This window comes from Pundamilia nyererei, unplaced genomic scaffold (genome assembly GCF_000239375.1).
Source record: "Pundamilia nyererei isolate P.nyererei 1_Seehausen unplaced genomic scaffold, PunNye1.0 scaffold00070, whole genome shotgun sequence".
NCBI lineage: Eukaryota > Metazoa > Chordata > Actinopteri > Cichliformes > Cichlidae > Pundamilia > Pundamilia nyererei.
Window position 1 is genome coordinate 1941285 of NW_005187471.1, and position 16198 is coordinate 1957482.

Consider the following 16198-nt stretch of genomic DNA (forward strand, 5'->3'; position numbering starts at 1 on the left):
ATGATTATTTTAATCAGTTTAAGACAAGTAACATTTAATTAATCCACACGATTCTTAAGCTTGACCAGACGATTTTGAGGAATAGAAAAGAACGAGACAGTTGCTGTAAAGCACAAAACATCTTCACACAATTTTTACAAGTCTGATTTACAAGATTAGTTTCCAACAATCTGCACATTGTGCTTCTTTTTGTCTTGCAAATAAGATGGGCGCCATTGTTAGACCAAACTGTGTGGCTTTGTTTCAACAGTGAAATAACTTAAGGTCGATTGCCCGGCCGAAGAAATCCCGCGACAGTCTTTCACTTCAGTTGTAAAAGAGTAAAAGTGAGTTTATGTCAGAGGTGAGCACAAATCAATGGCGTCCTTCCTGCTTCATTTTTTTAACCACACAGTAAAAGGACGGCACAAAGAAATCTGGCAATAACAGGCGGACGACCCGTCACTCACAGACTTTTATTTCCTGAATGTTGTGAGAATGCCTCAAAGTGGTTCAGTCCATCTGGAGATACAGTGAAGTTGCACATAAATGAACACACCTGACTAAATGCGATAAACAAACACAGCTGAACAAGTTGGACCAGTAAGATACAACTATGACAAGTGATGCAAATGCATCAGCTCTAAATTGAGTTAAAATTCAACAAGTAAGAAATTTGTAGTCATCATCCATCAGAGATTTCTTAAAATAGTTTTTGGAAATTCGTTTCATAACATCAGGATGCTTATATAAAAAAAGTGGAATGTGCAAAATTTGTCACCGCTGTGTAAATCGTGAACTCCCTTTTTCTCCTGTTTGCTTTACTTGGTATCCCTCTGTGAGGAGCCCAGTGCTGAGATTCACTCCAGAGGTTCAGTGTCTTCAGTGAACAGATCAGCCAAGTCAGCGACTGTCAGTACCGCAGCCTCCGAGTGCTTCATGGCTGTGCTGGTGTGACTGGAATCAAAAAGACTTTTATTGGTACTTTGACAACAGCGTATCCCCTGACCTCTTAAACTTGTATTTAAATACAAAAATAGCATCATTAAGAACTGACACGCACCTTTTTTCTGCCGTCTTCAGCATTGCTTGCATTCTCTCTTCAATTGTAGATTTGATGAGGAATCTGTGAACAAATGTTGGCCTGGTGGAGAGAGGAAACAAAAATGAGCATTTGTTTAGTTTTTTGTTCAGTAGAGGGTGGATAATTTAATATAAATATTATTTGGATAAAAGGATTAACAAATTCTCCACATTGTCATTCCTTTGTCAGACTTTAACTGCTCCTAAATGAAAAAAAAAGTAATCTTAGTTGGATTTAATTTACATGCATTTGTGCATTCTGATGCAGATCTGTAACTAGAAGCAGTGAATAATGATGTGTGTACAGCACTGACAGAGGTGTGCATGCTATATAAGTGCACTTTGGTCAAGAACTGCGTATCCCTGAGCACAGTGGTGAGTAAAAACAAAAAACTAATGAAATCAATTTCAGTGTATCCTGCTGAACTCTAAGTGCTTTATTTTCTGACATATTATAAGCTGCATAGTTGTGGATTCATAGTTTTATTAAATAACTGGAGGTTGCACTCGTATTAAACATGAATCTAAGAAAAAAAAATAAACTGCAGCTTTGAAGTCAATTCTCACAAGATGAGAAAAATGCAGAAGCTTCGTGTAGATGCAGCAACACATCTACACAAAGCTCTAAAGGACCCACAAAGTTATGCTGAAACTTCAGAGGTTTACTGACACACTTTACTGCCTGCTCCTTACTTGGTTTGGCCAATCCGGTGCACTCTGCCTATTGCCTGGAGCTCATGAGCAGGGTTGAGGATTGGTTCAACCAGCAGCACGTGTGTTGCTTCGATGATATTCAGCCCATTGGAGCCCGTGTGGAGAGGTAGAAGAAGAATGTTGATCTTCTCTTCGTACTTGAAGGAACTTAGATTCTCCTGGAAAACCACAATGAACAGTGCAATAATGAACAAATTACAGTCATATCTGTATCAAGAGATGCTTCGGTAATTCATTTATTTTAAGAAAAAAATGAGGATTCCCTGAAAATTTATACTGCAATTTAAATACTGTGTATTTTCAAATTCAAACAATTATTTAACGTGCCGATTTTATCCAGTTTCTCCTTTGTATTACACAAAAACATAGACAATGAATGTATTCATTAGTCTTTATATTGTATTTTACTACAGAAAAACCTTAATTGTTATTAAGTTTCTGCATATGAGAGGCAGGAATTCATCTCCAATTGATTAACCTCTTTGTTTGTTGGCAGTATAGCTCACACACAAAAACAAACAAACATGCGGCCCGGGGTAAAGGAAGAAATATTGAGTTTAGGGTTGGTGTGCTCTCAAGGGAGTGATCTCAGGTAAAGACAAAAAACAAAAACAACCTCAAATGAAGAACAAGGTGTAGCAGCAAGCCGAACAGCTGTTTTAGCTGCTGGTGGTGGAGAATACACACCAAGGAAAACCTAGCAGGTAGGTATTTAGACAGTCCTTAGACAGGGGGTTTACTGTAAATGTTTAAATCTATCATACAGTCTGTGGTATTTCAACAAAAAACAAAACAATACAAAAGTTAAAAAGCAGGGGTGTGTATTAAAAATTGTGGCGTTCATTATGTGTCAAATTCAAACCTGAAATTTGTGAATCCCGTTGATTTGAGAAAACTCCATGTTATTGTCAAACAAGGCCTTGGCGATGATGTCCAGGACACTCTGCCACTGTGCACAAGAGAAAAGGCAACAAAACAGGTCAGATCCAAACTCGATATCGCCAAAGTAAGTCTTGAAGAGTGCGGATAGTTAACTGTTACCGTGGAGAAGACGAGACATTTGGCCCCGGGGTTGGTCACTTGAATCTTCTTCAGAGTTCTCACAACTGCCTCCACTTTGGTAGAGTGACTTCCCTGACAACACAGGAAGAGGAACGTTGTCATGGCTGTGTTATACATTTATTTTTTTCTTTGAAAATGGGGTCGCTGGCTGACCTTGACTGGTATGTCTTGGTCCTGACTGGATGATTGGGTGGTGAACACGTAAGAGATTTCTGTGTGGGATGTAGTCTGCCTACAAATGGCACACTTGATGGCACGCCGCCTTGAGCCCACGCTGTACTGTTCCACAATGATAGCAATACACTCGTTACAGAAGCAGTGTCCACACGTCAGCACGGCCCACTGGAAAAGAGAGAAGAGCGAGATATTATTCTAAAGTATGACTAGCAGAGTATGGATAACTGTTGACATTAATTACAAACACTCGCTAACCACCACTTCATTAGGTACACCAGTTGAGCTGCTTATTAATACAAATATCTAATTAGGCAATCATGTGACAGCAACCTATTCCATTTAGGCAAGTAGACACGGTCAAGATGACCTGCTGAGGTTCAAACTGAGCTTCAGAATGGAGAAGAAAGCAGATTGTAAGTGGTTTGTTCGAAAATGCTAGACAGGCTGGTATGAATATTTCACAAACTGATGATCTACTGAGATGTTCCCACCAACCAAGATGTATAAGAAGTAGTGACTCTCACCTCCTGTCCCAGGGGCCGAGCACAAATGGGACACGGCTCTGGGTTCAGACCTCCAGTAGACTTGTCCTGCGACTGGATCAAGAAATGTATGTTGTTCAGAGTAAGCTCACATAATACATTTAGCTGGGGTAAATTTATGAATTGTGTAATTACTATCACCTATAAAATTACCTTTTCCAGATTTGTGAGATACAAAAACTGGCCGAGCTTCTTTTGGAGCTGAGATTTTGCCACAGCTTGGTCGTTCAGAAGTTTGACTCTGTTCTGCTCCACCTGGGAGCAAAACAATCGAGAGGAGGGATCAGCTAATGAAAAATATCAGGAAACTTTAAATTGCAAATATAAAGATCTATATTATATGTAGAAACCCACTGATCCAACAATAACATGAGAAAACTCGGGGACAGTGAAGAAACCCCCCCTTAAATCTCTGCAGACAGTTAGTCTATGAAGCAAAGTAACTCTGCAAAGAGCCAATCCTTTAACAGTCCTAATAACAAGTCAGTCATGTTGTCACAACTTGTACAAATTATCTTTTACCAGACTGTCATAAGCGTGCAGCTACGCTAAATGAGTGTCACTGTCTTTAACTCGCCTCGTGGGGCTCTATGATGTGCGGCAGTTTGGGCTTTGGTTCATCAGGCAGACGCACACGTAGCCTCTCGGTGGCCATACCCAGCTCATCGATGGCTGACACATGATTACGCAGCACCATCCAGTACTCGTGCAGCACCTGAGGACAAACACCAACACCAAAACAAAGACTTAAAAAAACAATTTTTGTTAAAGTGACTCCTCATAATACATATAATAATACCAAATGCCTATTGGAGCCCTACTGGAAAAATGCAGCTTTTAAAAAAATAAAAGATGCTCTTGTTGTCGTTTGTCCTTGTAATGTTGTAAGTGTGCCTACAAACCTTGTACTCCTTCTTCCAATTCTCAAACAGTTCCATAAAAGTGTTTCCTTCCTCCACCAGGTCTGGGTCCATGCGTTTAAGTTTGGCAAAAGACAAGATGGCCTTCAAAGTGCGTTCTGTCTCACTGGCTGCCCACAGACCTCGGCTAGTGGTAGGGAGACGGTCGTCGACCAGCCCCTCTTCATCCTCAATCATTTCTTCAAAGATGGCTGTCTGACCTTTGACGCTGTGGAGGAATTTTACTGATTAACCACCGCTTGGTTATGTAATCTGATTAATGATGGATCTAAAAATACTGCTCTACTTACGTGTGAGAAAACAGCTTGGACTCGTAATCTATGAAAAGTTCATCCGCTTTGCAAAAAACACAGCTAGAAAATGACAAGACAGATATTAGGTAAAATAAGTTTCAGAGTATTTACAAAGTGTTATGTAACACAAGGAAAAGCTGTCATATAACCTCCACATAACTTTATAAACTCAACATTTTAAGGTTTCTAACAGTGCTTGTACGAAGCTGCAAAATGCTGACGACATACTTGTTGAGTGGCAGTCGCATTGGCCTGAGATGACAAACTGTGGCCTCCTCTATAACTTCTTTCGAGGCCGGACCCTCAAGACTTTTCACTGCATCTTGCACAGTCTTTTGAGATTTCATCAGGTCCTGCATTTGTGTGGTGAGCAGAAACTGCAGACCATAGCCATCACGGAACCTGCAGGACACCAGACACTTGAAGCATCCTGGTCTTTTGATAAGTTCAAGGTAACGGCTTGCAACCACCATGCAACTACTCGGAACTACTTCATAAAAAAGTGCTTACTTGTCTGCCATGGAGAGCTTGTGGGCTTGTTGTTTGTAGCTGGACGTCAGCTCATTCTTGATGCGGGACACCAGGTCGTCATCAGTGGAGCAGCGAACTGCCCTCTGAATAACATCCAACCACCAGGGAGAGTTCAGCTTGACCTTGAGAAAGATAGATAATCATAGTGATATTCAACTACTTTAACTGTTTGTGTAAGTAACGAGTAGAATGCCAATTATAGTGCCATTAGCTACATTTACTATTTTCTTTTTATTAAAATAATTTGATCAGTAAGCTCCAATTTCCTGCTATGCAGTTTTCTTTTTGCTGTGCTAATTTGTTGGAGTTCATTAACAGATCCAAATAAATGTCATTTTAAATACATTTCAAGTAAGTTCATTTTAGGAGCTGCAGAGGATGTATATAAAAAGGCAATCAATGCAGAAATTTTATGATCTTAAGATATTGGTTTTGCACTCCTAAACATCACTTATGTCTCTCTTTATATATGTAATCTTTTCATAAAATATGTAATTTCCCAGAGTGTAAAGAAGTTCTCACTTTTCGCTTCAGCTCTTTTATGTTCTGCAGCACCGGCTGCAAAGCCTGCCGAGCATCCGCAACCTCAGAGTCGTATTTGGTCATGTAGTGCTGTCGCAGCTGCTCGGCCTACAGAGACAAGGAGAATGAAAAAACTGCAGTAGTAATTCTTAAAACACAGATTTGATTTAAAAAGAAGAAAAATAGATACATTCTGACAGTATAATATATATTTGTGAATCACCTCTTCATCTAGTCTGTCATCTCTGAGGGTAGGAGGAATCCCACGATGCTTTGCGCTTAGCAGCTCCATCAAGTTATGGGTAGCATGAAGCCTCTGTTTTACCACAATGGCAAGAGTAATAGAAAATTAATTATGTCAATACATTCTAAGAGCCAGAAACAAAGATTTTAGCTTCTGGTTTTTAAGTCATGTGTTCCCTCAGTCTTTGTAGAGATGAAATGTATGAGGCCACATACCTGTAACGAATCAGTCTTCAGTCTGCCTTTGTGCTCTTCTGATGAACGGAGCACTTCTCTATACATCTCTGCTGCCTCTACAAACTCACCTGCAGGTGGCAAAGGAAATAGTCATCCTTAGTGCCACTTAAAATGTCCACTACATGTCAAGCAAACAAAGTTGGCTGCACAAATCACCTCAGTGCAGTAACAATAAACACATCGCTTTACTGAGACCAGCCTTAACAAAACATCCCGGTGCAAAAAGTGTCGGGAGACACAAAGATGGGATCATGGCCTCTGTTTTGTTTAAACTAATTCCCATGGGAAACTAAGAGCAAAGGGAGCAGATGTATAGAAGTGGGGATCTATACCTCTGATGATGTGGATTCCAGCCAAACCATTGAGTGCGCACACCAATTGTCTGTGAGCTTCTTCACACTCCACTCGACATTTCTTCTGCAGGGACTTCAGGAGCTCCTCCATTGTCATGGTGCTACAGAGAGGCAGGCAAACCTGCTTAACAAATCCTCCAGTGCAGATTACACAGAATGGGTCAGCTTTAAATAAACACCCCCAGCAACAAAAAGGTTGCTGGGGGGGCTTCAATCATCCTAATGTTGTGATCTAGTCCAGCTGGACTGTTAATTAACTGCTGCAGCTGCCTTTAATAAGACCTCATCTCATGCATAAGCATCTTGAGAACACAATACCTTTTCTGCAGAGGCAGGAACTCCCCCCTGACAGCCTGTGGATGGCAGCAGGCTTGGCGCAGCCTGAGCAGCGGGCACAGGATGGTATTGACGGTACGGCGGTCGAGGCTGCCGAGTTTCAGGCTCCAGTCTGAGATCTTCCTGAGGTTAACCAAAGCGTCTTGGGAGCAGACCTCGTGCTGACGATGGTAGAAGTGACCCTCGACGGGCGAGAAGTGCAACCAGTGCACTTCCTCTGTCTGAGGCGGGATCTGAATCTGGAGAAAGATTAACAGGACCATCTAAGATGAGTACAAACATTCAAAAGAGAAAGCTTTAAGGATGTGTTTCATATGAAAAAAAAATGGGTCAAACAAAATAGTTCTTCAGACAGTCTCAATGAAATCCAGGCCAACGATCAGAAAAATACTTTTAAAATCCTACCTGATCAATGACGTCTTTTTTAGCCGATCGCCATAATATCTGAGCGATCACATGGTACAGAGGTTCCGTATTTCCACGTCGATAGGGACGATAAAGAAGCTGGTGCCACCAGTGCTTCACCCAGTATGGGTCAACTCCCAGGAAAAGCACAAGGCCATACAGATCTACAGCAAAAAAAAAAAGTTTTAATTATTTATTTTTTTACTGCTGAAGAGACCAAAGACTGAAATCACAACCTTGACAGATTAATTACATCTGTGCATAGATTTAACAGTTTGCTTTATTATATTTTGGCAGGTGAAGGCAGTAAAAACCTACACTTATTTTTATCTTTATATCTTTATATGCTACATAAAAAATTCAATTTGCATTCATACTCATAGTATTTCTTTTTTCTTCTGTGGTAACAGCTTCTTCACTTTACCTTCTAAGCCTCTCTGGACTGGAGTGCCGCTGACACACCAGCGGTTAACAGACGCAAGACGTAGAGCCATCTCCGCAGCCTGATGGGATCAACGTCAGGTGGTCGCATAAACTACGTTTAAATAACAAAACAAAGTAAGATGCAACAAGAATTGAATGATCTCACCTTCGCAGTGGGGCATTCAACCATCTGAGCCTCATCCAGACAGATTCGCCACCACTCCACAGCTACCAGAGGACTGGGTATAGCCATGTAACGCTTCTGGTTGCGGAAGCGGCGGCCGTCTTTGCTGTTACTGTGGGGAATGTCAACGTAGTTGAGCTCAGAGCGTAGCACGTCGTAGGTGGTAATGACCACGTCCTGCTCGGCGAGCATGTGAGGCTGAATGAATCCATGTTTCTTCACACCCTGATAAACCTAAGAGGAATGTGAAAGGCAAAATAATTAGGCATGCTTAAACACAGATGAGAGAGAGAAGAGTGCGTGCTTTAACAAATTATAAAAGATGTGTAGTGCTTGCACAATGTTGTGTTGTTCCTGCTCCTGCGTCATCATTGCAACTGACGACTCGCACTGTTGTGATGGTACAGTAGTGTAACATGCAATGATTTAAGTAAGTGCATTATTTTCAGAGTACCTGAAAGTTGGAAGGTAGAGGGTGTATTTTAAACCAAACCCTGGTCTTTCTTAATCTTAACAAAACAGTTTTGTTACTTACATCTAACCAATCAGTTTTGTGCCTAAACTGAGCCAAACAACAACTGCAAATAATCAAAACCACCTTTTAGTTTTACTCAGGAAGCACATTTAAGATTTATTTTATTTTTATTTTAGACTTTAAGCATATTATATATGAGATACTACCAAGAGACTGATGTATGAATCTACTCTCTCACCAGCACTCGTAAGGAGGAGGACCTGATATGCTTGTTGATCTCCTCGACCCACTGGTGGCAGATGGAGCTCGGGGAAATTATGAGGGTGGCTCCTGTGGACACGGGTTTCATGGCTACCAGGCAGTGAGGGCAGTAGAAAGGTGTAGTTTCAAGGCTCTCTTCTTTATAGTTCACACAGTCTGCGTGCTGCCACAGCTGACAGTTCATACACTGGACGCGGGCCTTGTAGTCAATGATGCCGAGTTCACCACAGATGCACTCGAATCTGTAGTCAGGGGTGTTAAACGGGACGACAGACGCTCTGGTGGGGGTTTCCGTCTCCTTGTCATCATCGAGCTGTGAAGCTTCTCCTCTTTCTTCGGGGAGATCAGCTATTCTGCACATGTCTCGTGTATCTGAGTCACTTTTATCCTGAGAAACCTGTAATGGTGCCGTGGAAGAATCCAGCATGTCATCTGGCTGATCTGCTTTCTCATTCAGACTTTCATCCCACTCTGTCTTTGTTTCTGCTTCCTCTGAGACAGGACAGTCAGATGTAGGGGTGCTCGGATCTCTCTGATCGTCTGAGAGAGAGTTTTGTAGAGCTGCCTCTGCCTTTTCTTTTGCTCGTCTCTGAAACATTTTCCTGGGCGTGCGCTCCGTGCTTCTCGAAGTCTTAAGAAAGACAAATGCAGACCAAACTCAGGCAACACAATAAAGTCATATTTGTAGCATGAAACATTCATATTAGAAGTTCTTTATTCTTACAGACTTTGATGATCCTGCAAATGTTTTCTTTGTTTCTTTGTACTTCTTTCCCAGCTTGAACGACCCCGCCAAGCCCCGACCTTTGACCCGGTCAACCATGCCGTCATCTATGAGCTTTGTCAGCGTCTTCCTGATGTGGTTGCGGTTCTTGAGGAGGTCATAGCCATAAGTGGCTCGGATGTAGGTGAAGATGGCATTGACTGAGGCTCCCTTGCCAGATCTCATCTCCTTTATAGCAGTGAGTAGCATGACACGCACAGCTGGAGAAATATAAGTATCATTCAAAAAAGTGTGAAACTTCAGTGACTTATGCGGATTGTCTAAAAAGACTTGAGTGACATACTTGGGTAGGATATTTTAATTTTAGGCTGAGCTTCAGACTTGCAGCTGATAACTTTCTTTCTTTCTAGCGGAGGAGGAGGAACAAAGTAATTCACAGATTTTCCCTGCAAAGCCACGAGATTAAAGAAAATAAATAAATCATAAACCATCGTATGATACATAAGATTTGATTACAAAGTTTAGGGAAGAAAACAAATGTGGCATTCATCACAGTAGAGGTCTACTAACCACAGGGAGTGTGAGGGCCTCTTGTTCGAGGTCCTGCCGGGTATGAAACAAGATTAGAGCCAGAACTTCCACCGTCTTTCCAAGCCCCATCTCATCAGCCAGGATCCCACCAGGCCACTCAATGCCAGCTAGTGGAAATTCTCGAATTAAGCTAAAAATAAAAAAAGAAACTAAATTCTAGTAGCTGCAGAACTATATCATACCTGAGAGTCACCTTAATGGGATAACAGCAAGTTTAAAGGTCAACTCATTCAAATTACACACGTTTTTTCCCACTGATGGTGTCCCTTCAGCCTGTTTTACTGTTGTGGTTTTAAGATAACAATTCTCCCATCAAGTTTTATGCTAATGGTGCTTAACAAACAAAATAATAACACACACAACTTTTGTGGTTTCAACTTAAATAGTAGTCCCCATAAAAACTGCCGACAGTGAGGCCTGTGGATTATATTGAGTTTAAGTGTAAACTGTTTGCAGAAAGATAAGATTCCCATCATCTTTATAATATTGAAAAGGCAGAAAATGTTTCCAAATGATCAGAACCTTTAACATGAGAATAACTATGTTCTTACCAGCCGATAAAAGGGTTGTAAAAGAGCTTTTTGCCGCACAAAGCGATCAACTCCCGCCAGAGGAAATGCAATGATTGTTCTGCAAAGAAACAGTAAATACTGAATATGATGCTTTTTGAGACAAACCACTGAGATCAAAAATTCTTAAATTCAAAGGGATCTAACTTAATTCAATTCAATTAAAATTCCAGTTAAAGGTGCATGAGCTGTAGGGGAATGAACAGAGGCACCTTTACTTGAGTTGGTCCTGTATTTCTCTCTTCTCAGCATCCAGTTGACTGCTTGACTCTGATAGGGCCTGAGTACAGGAATAAGAGCCTTATGCTGAACGTCATAGGTCACCTTCTGGCTTTCTTCCTGGTGCATATGCCTGACATAATCGTAGAGCTCCTCAACATTTTGCCTCTCCAGGTCGGTATCACATTCTTCCTCCTCATTATCTACGACCTCTTTATGGAGAATAAGCAACAAAAACAAGTCAAGGTGAATTGGAAACCCTGTGCTGCTATAGTTTGGTGTAAAGAACTTGGAGTATGCTTACCGGGAATAATGAAATCGTAGAAATACTCCATTAACTTCTGCATCAGTTGGTTTGCTTTTTTGAGCCGAGCATTTCCCTCACTGAGGAATTCTGGCTTCCCGAGCCCAGTTTCCAGCAAGCAAATCCCCACCTGCCAGACAGAGCCAGGAAAAAGATTAAATATAAAATAATGTTTAACAAAACTTGAACTGTTTGATGATTTGACTAAAGGAGCACAATTTTACTCCAGCCAAAGACAGCTGATTTAAAAAATATATGGTATTAAAAGCCGGGTAACTTCATGACCATTTATTAACAAAATCAAGCCTAAACATGGATCTTTGTGTCCCAGTAAAAGTACCTACATATACCTTGACTGAGTCGTCTTTTGCCTGGTGACAGAGCTGCACCACCCTCCTCTTCTGTAGCCAGTCGAGGTCCTCCAATGGGATCCTACGAAGGCTGCATTCTGCCGTACAAGTGTCTTCATCAGGACTGCACTGCACCTCTGAGCTCTTATCACAGCTGCTGTAACTGATGCAGAGTTGCTCACCCATCCTGTGAAACGTGAAAGCTCTCTGATCGCAGTCAGATGGGAGCCAGGCTGGCCTGACACTGAACTCCCCAATGAGTGCTTTCCAGATGTGGCTGAGCTTCAAAAGTGGAAACACAGTGAGCGCCAGGGAGGTAGAAGCAGCGGTGATGTCGGACGACGTGTTGGGAAGTTCTTCTGTAAACAGGACAGGGGTGCAGGCAGCCTCTGTGGCGCCCTCTGGAGGGGAGAGGAGGGTGCTACTAGGAGCTGGGTCCGCTGAAAGAATGGAACAAGTCGGTATCTCTTCATCTTCCTGGACTTCCTCATTCTTGCGGTCCTCCAACATGTTCCAGTTCAACCTCTTCTTAGCTTCTTCATCCACCCTCACAGGAGGGGCCCTCTTTCTTCGGCTACTCATGGTGAAGCTCTGCAAAGAGGGCAAATATTATGAAACGCTCACCAAAAAAAATAAACACAACGTCATTTATTTATTCATAACTACATCAGTAGCATATGCCAGATACTTATATTTATATTTGGTAGGCAGAGAGAAAATATCCTTCCTGAGTTTCCCTGAACAATGTTGACTATTGCCTAATAATAAACAATAACTTAATCATAAAAACTTTCCGTCATACAGACCATGGCTCCACAGTAAAGTGGTTTACTCATTCACCTAATAAGTGAAAGATCTATGGTTCGGTCTCCAGAGGAAACACAAATCCCTTTGGGGCATCCGGTTCAAAAAATCTGTCAAATTAAATATGCAGAGCTACAGAGTATGGCAACACCTGGTGAATAAGGGAGCAGCTGGAATATGCTTTTCTTTTACACAAACAAAATTAAGTAAAATCCAATTTTCCACTAACCAAACATTTTGTTTATTTATGTTGCCTTTTAGCCTATATATCCCTCCTTAAATCATTACATTTTTACATGCACTTATGCAGGACTTAATATACTCTGCTAGTACTCATGCATAATTCACATTTCAACTAAATCCATATTTATGTATTACTGTGCCCTGGTACAACCTTTTTAAGCTGACTTTATCAGATGACTTTTTCGGAAACTGTCCAGCTCCTGAGTGTGCACAGCATTAATCAACTGCTGGTAGATCCACAGCAAAAATAATGTTTCTACAAAGACTTTTATATTAATACTGTAGTATGTTTGTACATGCATGAATGCTTCTGTTCTCACAGCTAGAGCTTTGTGTCTAAGATGATCCTTTTAGAAGTAATATGTTGACATCATATAGAGTCCATCCAGCCATCCTCTTCCACTTATCCTTGTCAGGGTCGCGAGGGGCTGGAGCCTCTCCCAGCTACCATAGGGCAAGAGGCATCATACAGAGTCAAAAGTAGGAAAAAACCCCACTAGAAACTGGAGTTTTAAAAAGTTTAACCTCTTGCATCCTTGGGATTACTTGTACATAAGCTTTCTTCATTTTTAAAAAAAAAACTTTTTTGTTTAAGACGAGCACCCATAATTGCAACAGTTAATTATAATAAGACCACTTCAACGACAGATTGTGGATATCCCTTGTGAGCAGTTATTATGAGGGTGGCAGCACCTGTGATGTTCAAGGCTGATCTCTTATTCAGCCACGCTATTTTGTTTGGGGAGAACTTGGGTCCTGTGCAACTTCAGCATACCCAAAATACTCTGACATTAAGACACAGGAGAATCTGATGGATTAGAATTAAGTAACAAAGCTACCTTTAGCTGCTTCCCTATTCATGACAGCATAATGCCACTTTTGGCAGCTTTTATGCTGATTGCCCTTCCTGACAAAACCCAAATGTATGTGTGTCTCTGACTGAGCCAGGAATCAATATTGATCACACGTAAGTATTTCATTAAATTGACGTTTAGTCCTCTGATGTAGGGTGGCATGATGGTGTGGTGGTTAGTGACATCACCTCACAGCAAGAACGTTCTGGGTTCAAATCCAGTCTGGATTCTGTGTGGAGTTTGTATTTACTCTGGCTTCCCCCCATTGTCCAAAGATCTCCCTTACGTTACATGGTGAATGTGAGTCTGTCTCTGTGTTAACCCTAAAATAATGTGGCAATCTGTTATACCCTGCTTCTCACCATATGAATAGTATAGACAATCATTCTGTACAATACAATAATATAACAATTGTATATCTACAATCTGTATAGTTTCATATTTTTAACCATATTAATATCCTTTTCATAGCCTGTACATAGCTTGTAAACTCACTATAGTCTGTACATACGTATAGTTATAGCATATTCATAACATACCTTCATACTGTGTACATTGTAACATACCTATAATAGTTCCATATTCTGTAATATATCTATATTATTGCTAAAGCACTTTCTGGATGGATGCAAACTGCTTTTCATTGCCTTGTACTTGTGACATTTGCAATGACAATAAAGTTGAATTCTATTCTAATTCTAATTCTATTCTATTCCATGACAGCTGGGATAATCTCCAGAACTTGATAAGTTGAAGAAAGTGGATGGACAAATTGAATTCAAGGGCTGTTCCAATAATGCTGAGGCCGTTCTCCAGAGAACAATAGGTGGTGATACCATGTATGTTGATTTCTAATCCGGAAAATGACTTTAACGTGTCCACTTATTTAGGTTGGCACCATAAGCTACTATGTTGATGTTGATCCCAGGTAGAAGTGATCTGCCTTTGTAGTACAGAAAACTGAGGGTTGACCCTGAAGTTTCCTGGTTAAGATGAAACCCTGCTTCACAGTAAAGGCCTCTTATGGGATACAACAGACTTCTTATTTACCAACAGGTCAACAAGGCTCATTTGGGAGATAGCATATCAATGGAAGCAGCATGTGAGGTACTTACTGTGCTATTAAACTATCAAAGCGAATGAGACATATCCCACAAGACAACCTGTCAGAGTTTAAGTTTGCATCCACAGCTGGAGCCTGTCACTTCACCTACATTGTATCTGTGTTTACCTATGGCTCAGGCTACATGTACTGCTAGCTGGCTAACTTATACATCTTCTACACGACGGCTTACAAATAGCAGTTTTAAAATTAGCTCCTTCCCTGCGGGAAGAGTTTATCCTCTGAGAATTCAGTCAGCAGCGAAACCATCAGCACACAACAGTCTGTGGTATAAACAGTGTTACACAATGAGAGCACTTTCGCACAGCGCGCCACATTTCATCCCCTGACTGCAAACAAGCAAATTAAAAAGGTAAAAGAAAAAAAGCATATTTACTTGTCGGGTCTGCCTCAAACTGCTCCTGTTAATACAGCACGACGAGAAACCGATTCATGTTGAAGCAGCTCCACACAATCCGGCTGAACCGCAGTACAGTTCATCTACGGACATCAATGTTGACGTCCGCCATTTTTAAATGCAGGAAATGACGTCAAAGCAGGGGAAACTGTCAGATTAAGTTTATCTAACACAAATTTGTATGACTCAAAACTTACAACAGATTAAATGATTTGCTCCAAATGATTGGTTTTTTTTGTCTTTCTTTTTGCATTTCTTTACATTTTTTCATGGTTATATATATATTGCCAATATCAGACAAAAACAGACAAAAACTGAGTTTGTGTTTGAGTCTAATGAGTTTAAAAGTCAATATTTGTATATGACCACCTTTATTTTTCAACTCAGCCTGAACTCTTTCTTCTTTTCAGTTTTCTTGTCATCTCTTCTACTACCACTACTTCAATAATGTTGATGTTCAGGGTCTTGAGGAGGCCAGTCCATGACTGATAGGCTCTATTGCATGTTTTTTTTTTCCAGCTGTGGTTATATTGCACTGGCAGTGTGTTTAAAAATAATTATCATGCTGAAAAATTAAGCAGTTGCCAATAAGATGCTTTCCAGAAGGCAGTGCGTGTTGCATTAAAATCTGGCTGTATGTGTTTTTTTAATGTGTTTATAATTCCAGCAAATTTGAAAAGATCTCCAACACCACTGGCTGAAATGTGGTCCCAAACCAAATTTTGCAAAAGGCTGTAAACACTCACTGTTGTACCGCTCTCCTGACCTCTTCCAAACATACTGGTGCCGGTTAGAACCAAATTTCAAATCTTGATTCATCACCCAATTAGACTTGTTTCCACTGATTTTCAGGCCAGTTCTGGTGTAATTTGCCATTTTCTCCCCGTTTCCCTTCCTTAAGAATGGCTTCATGAAAATTTTATTTTTATTGTCAGTAAGACTATTTAAAGGATGCATAAAAATAATTTTGCTTAAACTACGGCTTGTACTTTACTTTTTCTTTCTGGCTCAAAATGACTTAATATGAATGATAAGAAACATGTTTGATTATAGGTCAACAAGCATTTCGGAACAGGTTAAATACCGGTAATCCTTTTTTGGCAGATGATCATTTAAAGCACTGGCATCTGATGAAAAGACAGGGAACTGGTATGAGGGCTGAAGAAAATCAGAAGCTCTGCCAGCGAGAACAGCAGGTCCACAACTCCACCTGAGAGAGAGGGAGAGAGAGAGCAGCAGGCAAGAGAAAGGAAAAGAAAGAAGTGGGAAAAAGACTACCT

General features: G+C 40.8%; 1 protein-coding gene across 1 annotated transcript; it reads right to left on the minus strand.

Annotated features, from left to right (window-relative positions):
* shprh (SNF2 histone linker PHD RING helicase) lies at window positions 1-15035 on the minus strand. The gene is made up of 30 exons (XM_005736646.1): window positions 14898-15035; window positions 11498-12088; window positions 11148-11277; window positions 10837-11055; window positions 10607-10685; window positions 10035-10185; window positions 9808-9910; window positions 9465-9724; window positions 8718-9371; window positions 7987-8238; window positions 7822-7900; window positions 7398-7561; window positions 6975-7231; window positions 6636-6757; window positions 6283-6371; window positions 6047-6139; window positions 5824-5931; window positions 5281-5423; window positions 4999-5172; window positions 4768-4830; window positions 4460-4685; window positions 4135-4272; window positions 3711-3812; window positions 3540-3611; window positions 2992-3180; window positions 2818-2910; window positions 2639-2725; window positions 1756-1934; window positions 1043-1123; window positions 1-936 (listed from the first exon to the last, which is right to left on the minus strand). Exons 2-30 carry the CDS (start codon window positions 12077-12079, stop codon window positions 840-842), a joined length of 4986 nt encoding a protein of 1661 aa, XP_005736703.1. The 5' UTR covers window positions 12080-12088; window positions 14898-15035; the 3' UTR covers window positions 1-839.
* Window positions 15036-16198: the final 1163 nt, after the last annotated feature.

Excerpts from the sequence above, each read along its gene's own strand:
- shprh (XM_005736646.1), bottom strand. The coding sequence starts at position 12,079 with ATGAGTAGCCGAAGAAAGAGGGCCCCTCCTGTGAGGGTGGATGAAGAA. Across the intron at positions 5,424-5,823 it reads TAAAAGAGCTGAAGCGAAAA|GTCAAGCTGAACTCTCCCTG; the intron begins GTGAGAACTTCT and ends ATCTTTCTCAAG. Across the intron at positions 937-1,042 it reads CTGAAGACGGCAGAAAAAAG|TCACACCAGCACAGCCATGA; the intron begins GTGCGTGTCAGT and ends TTTTGATTCCAG.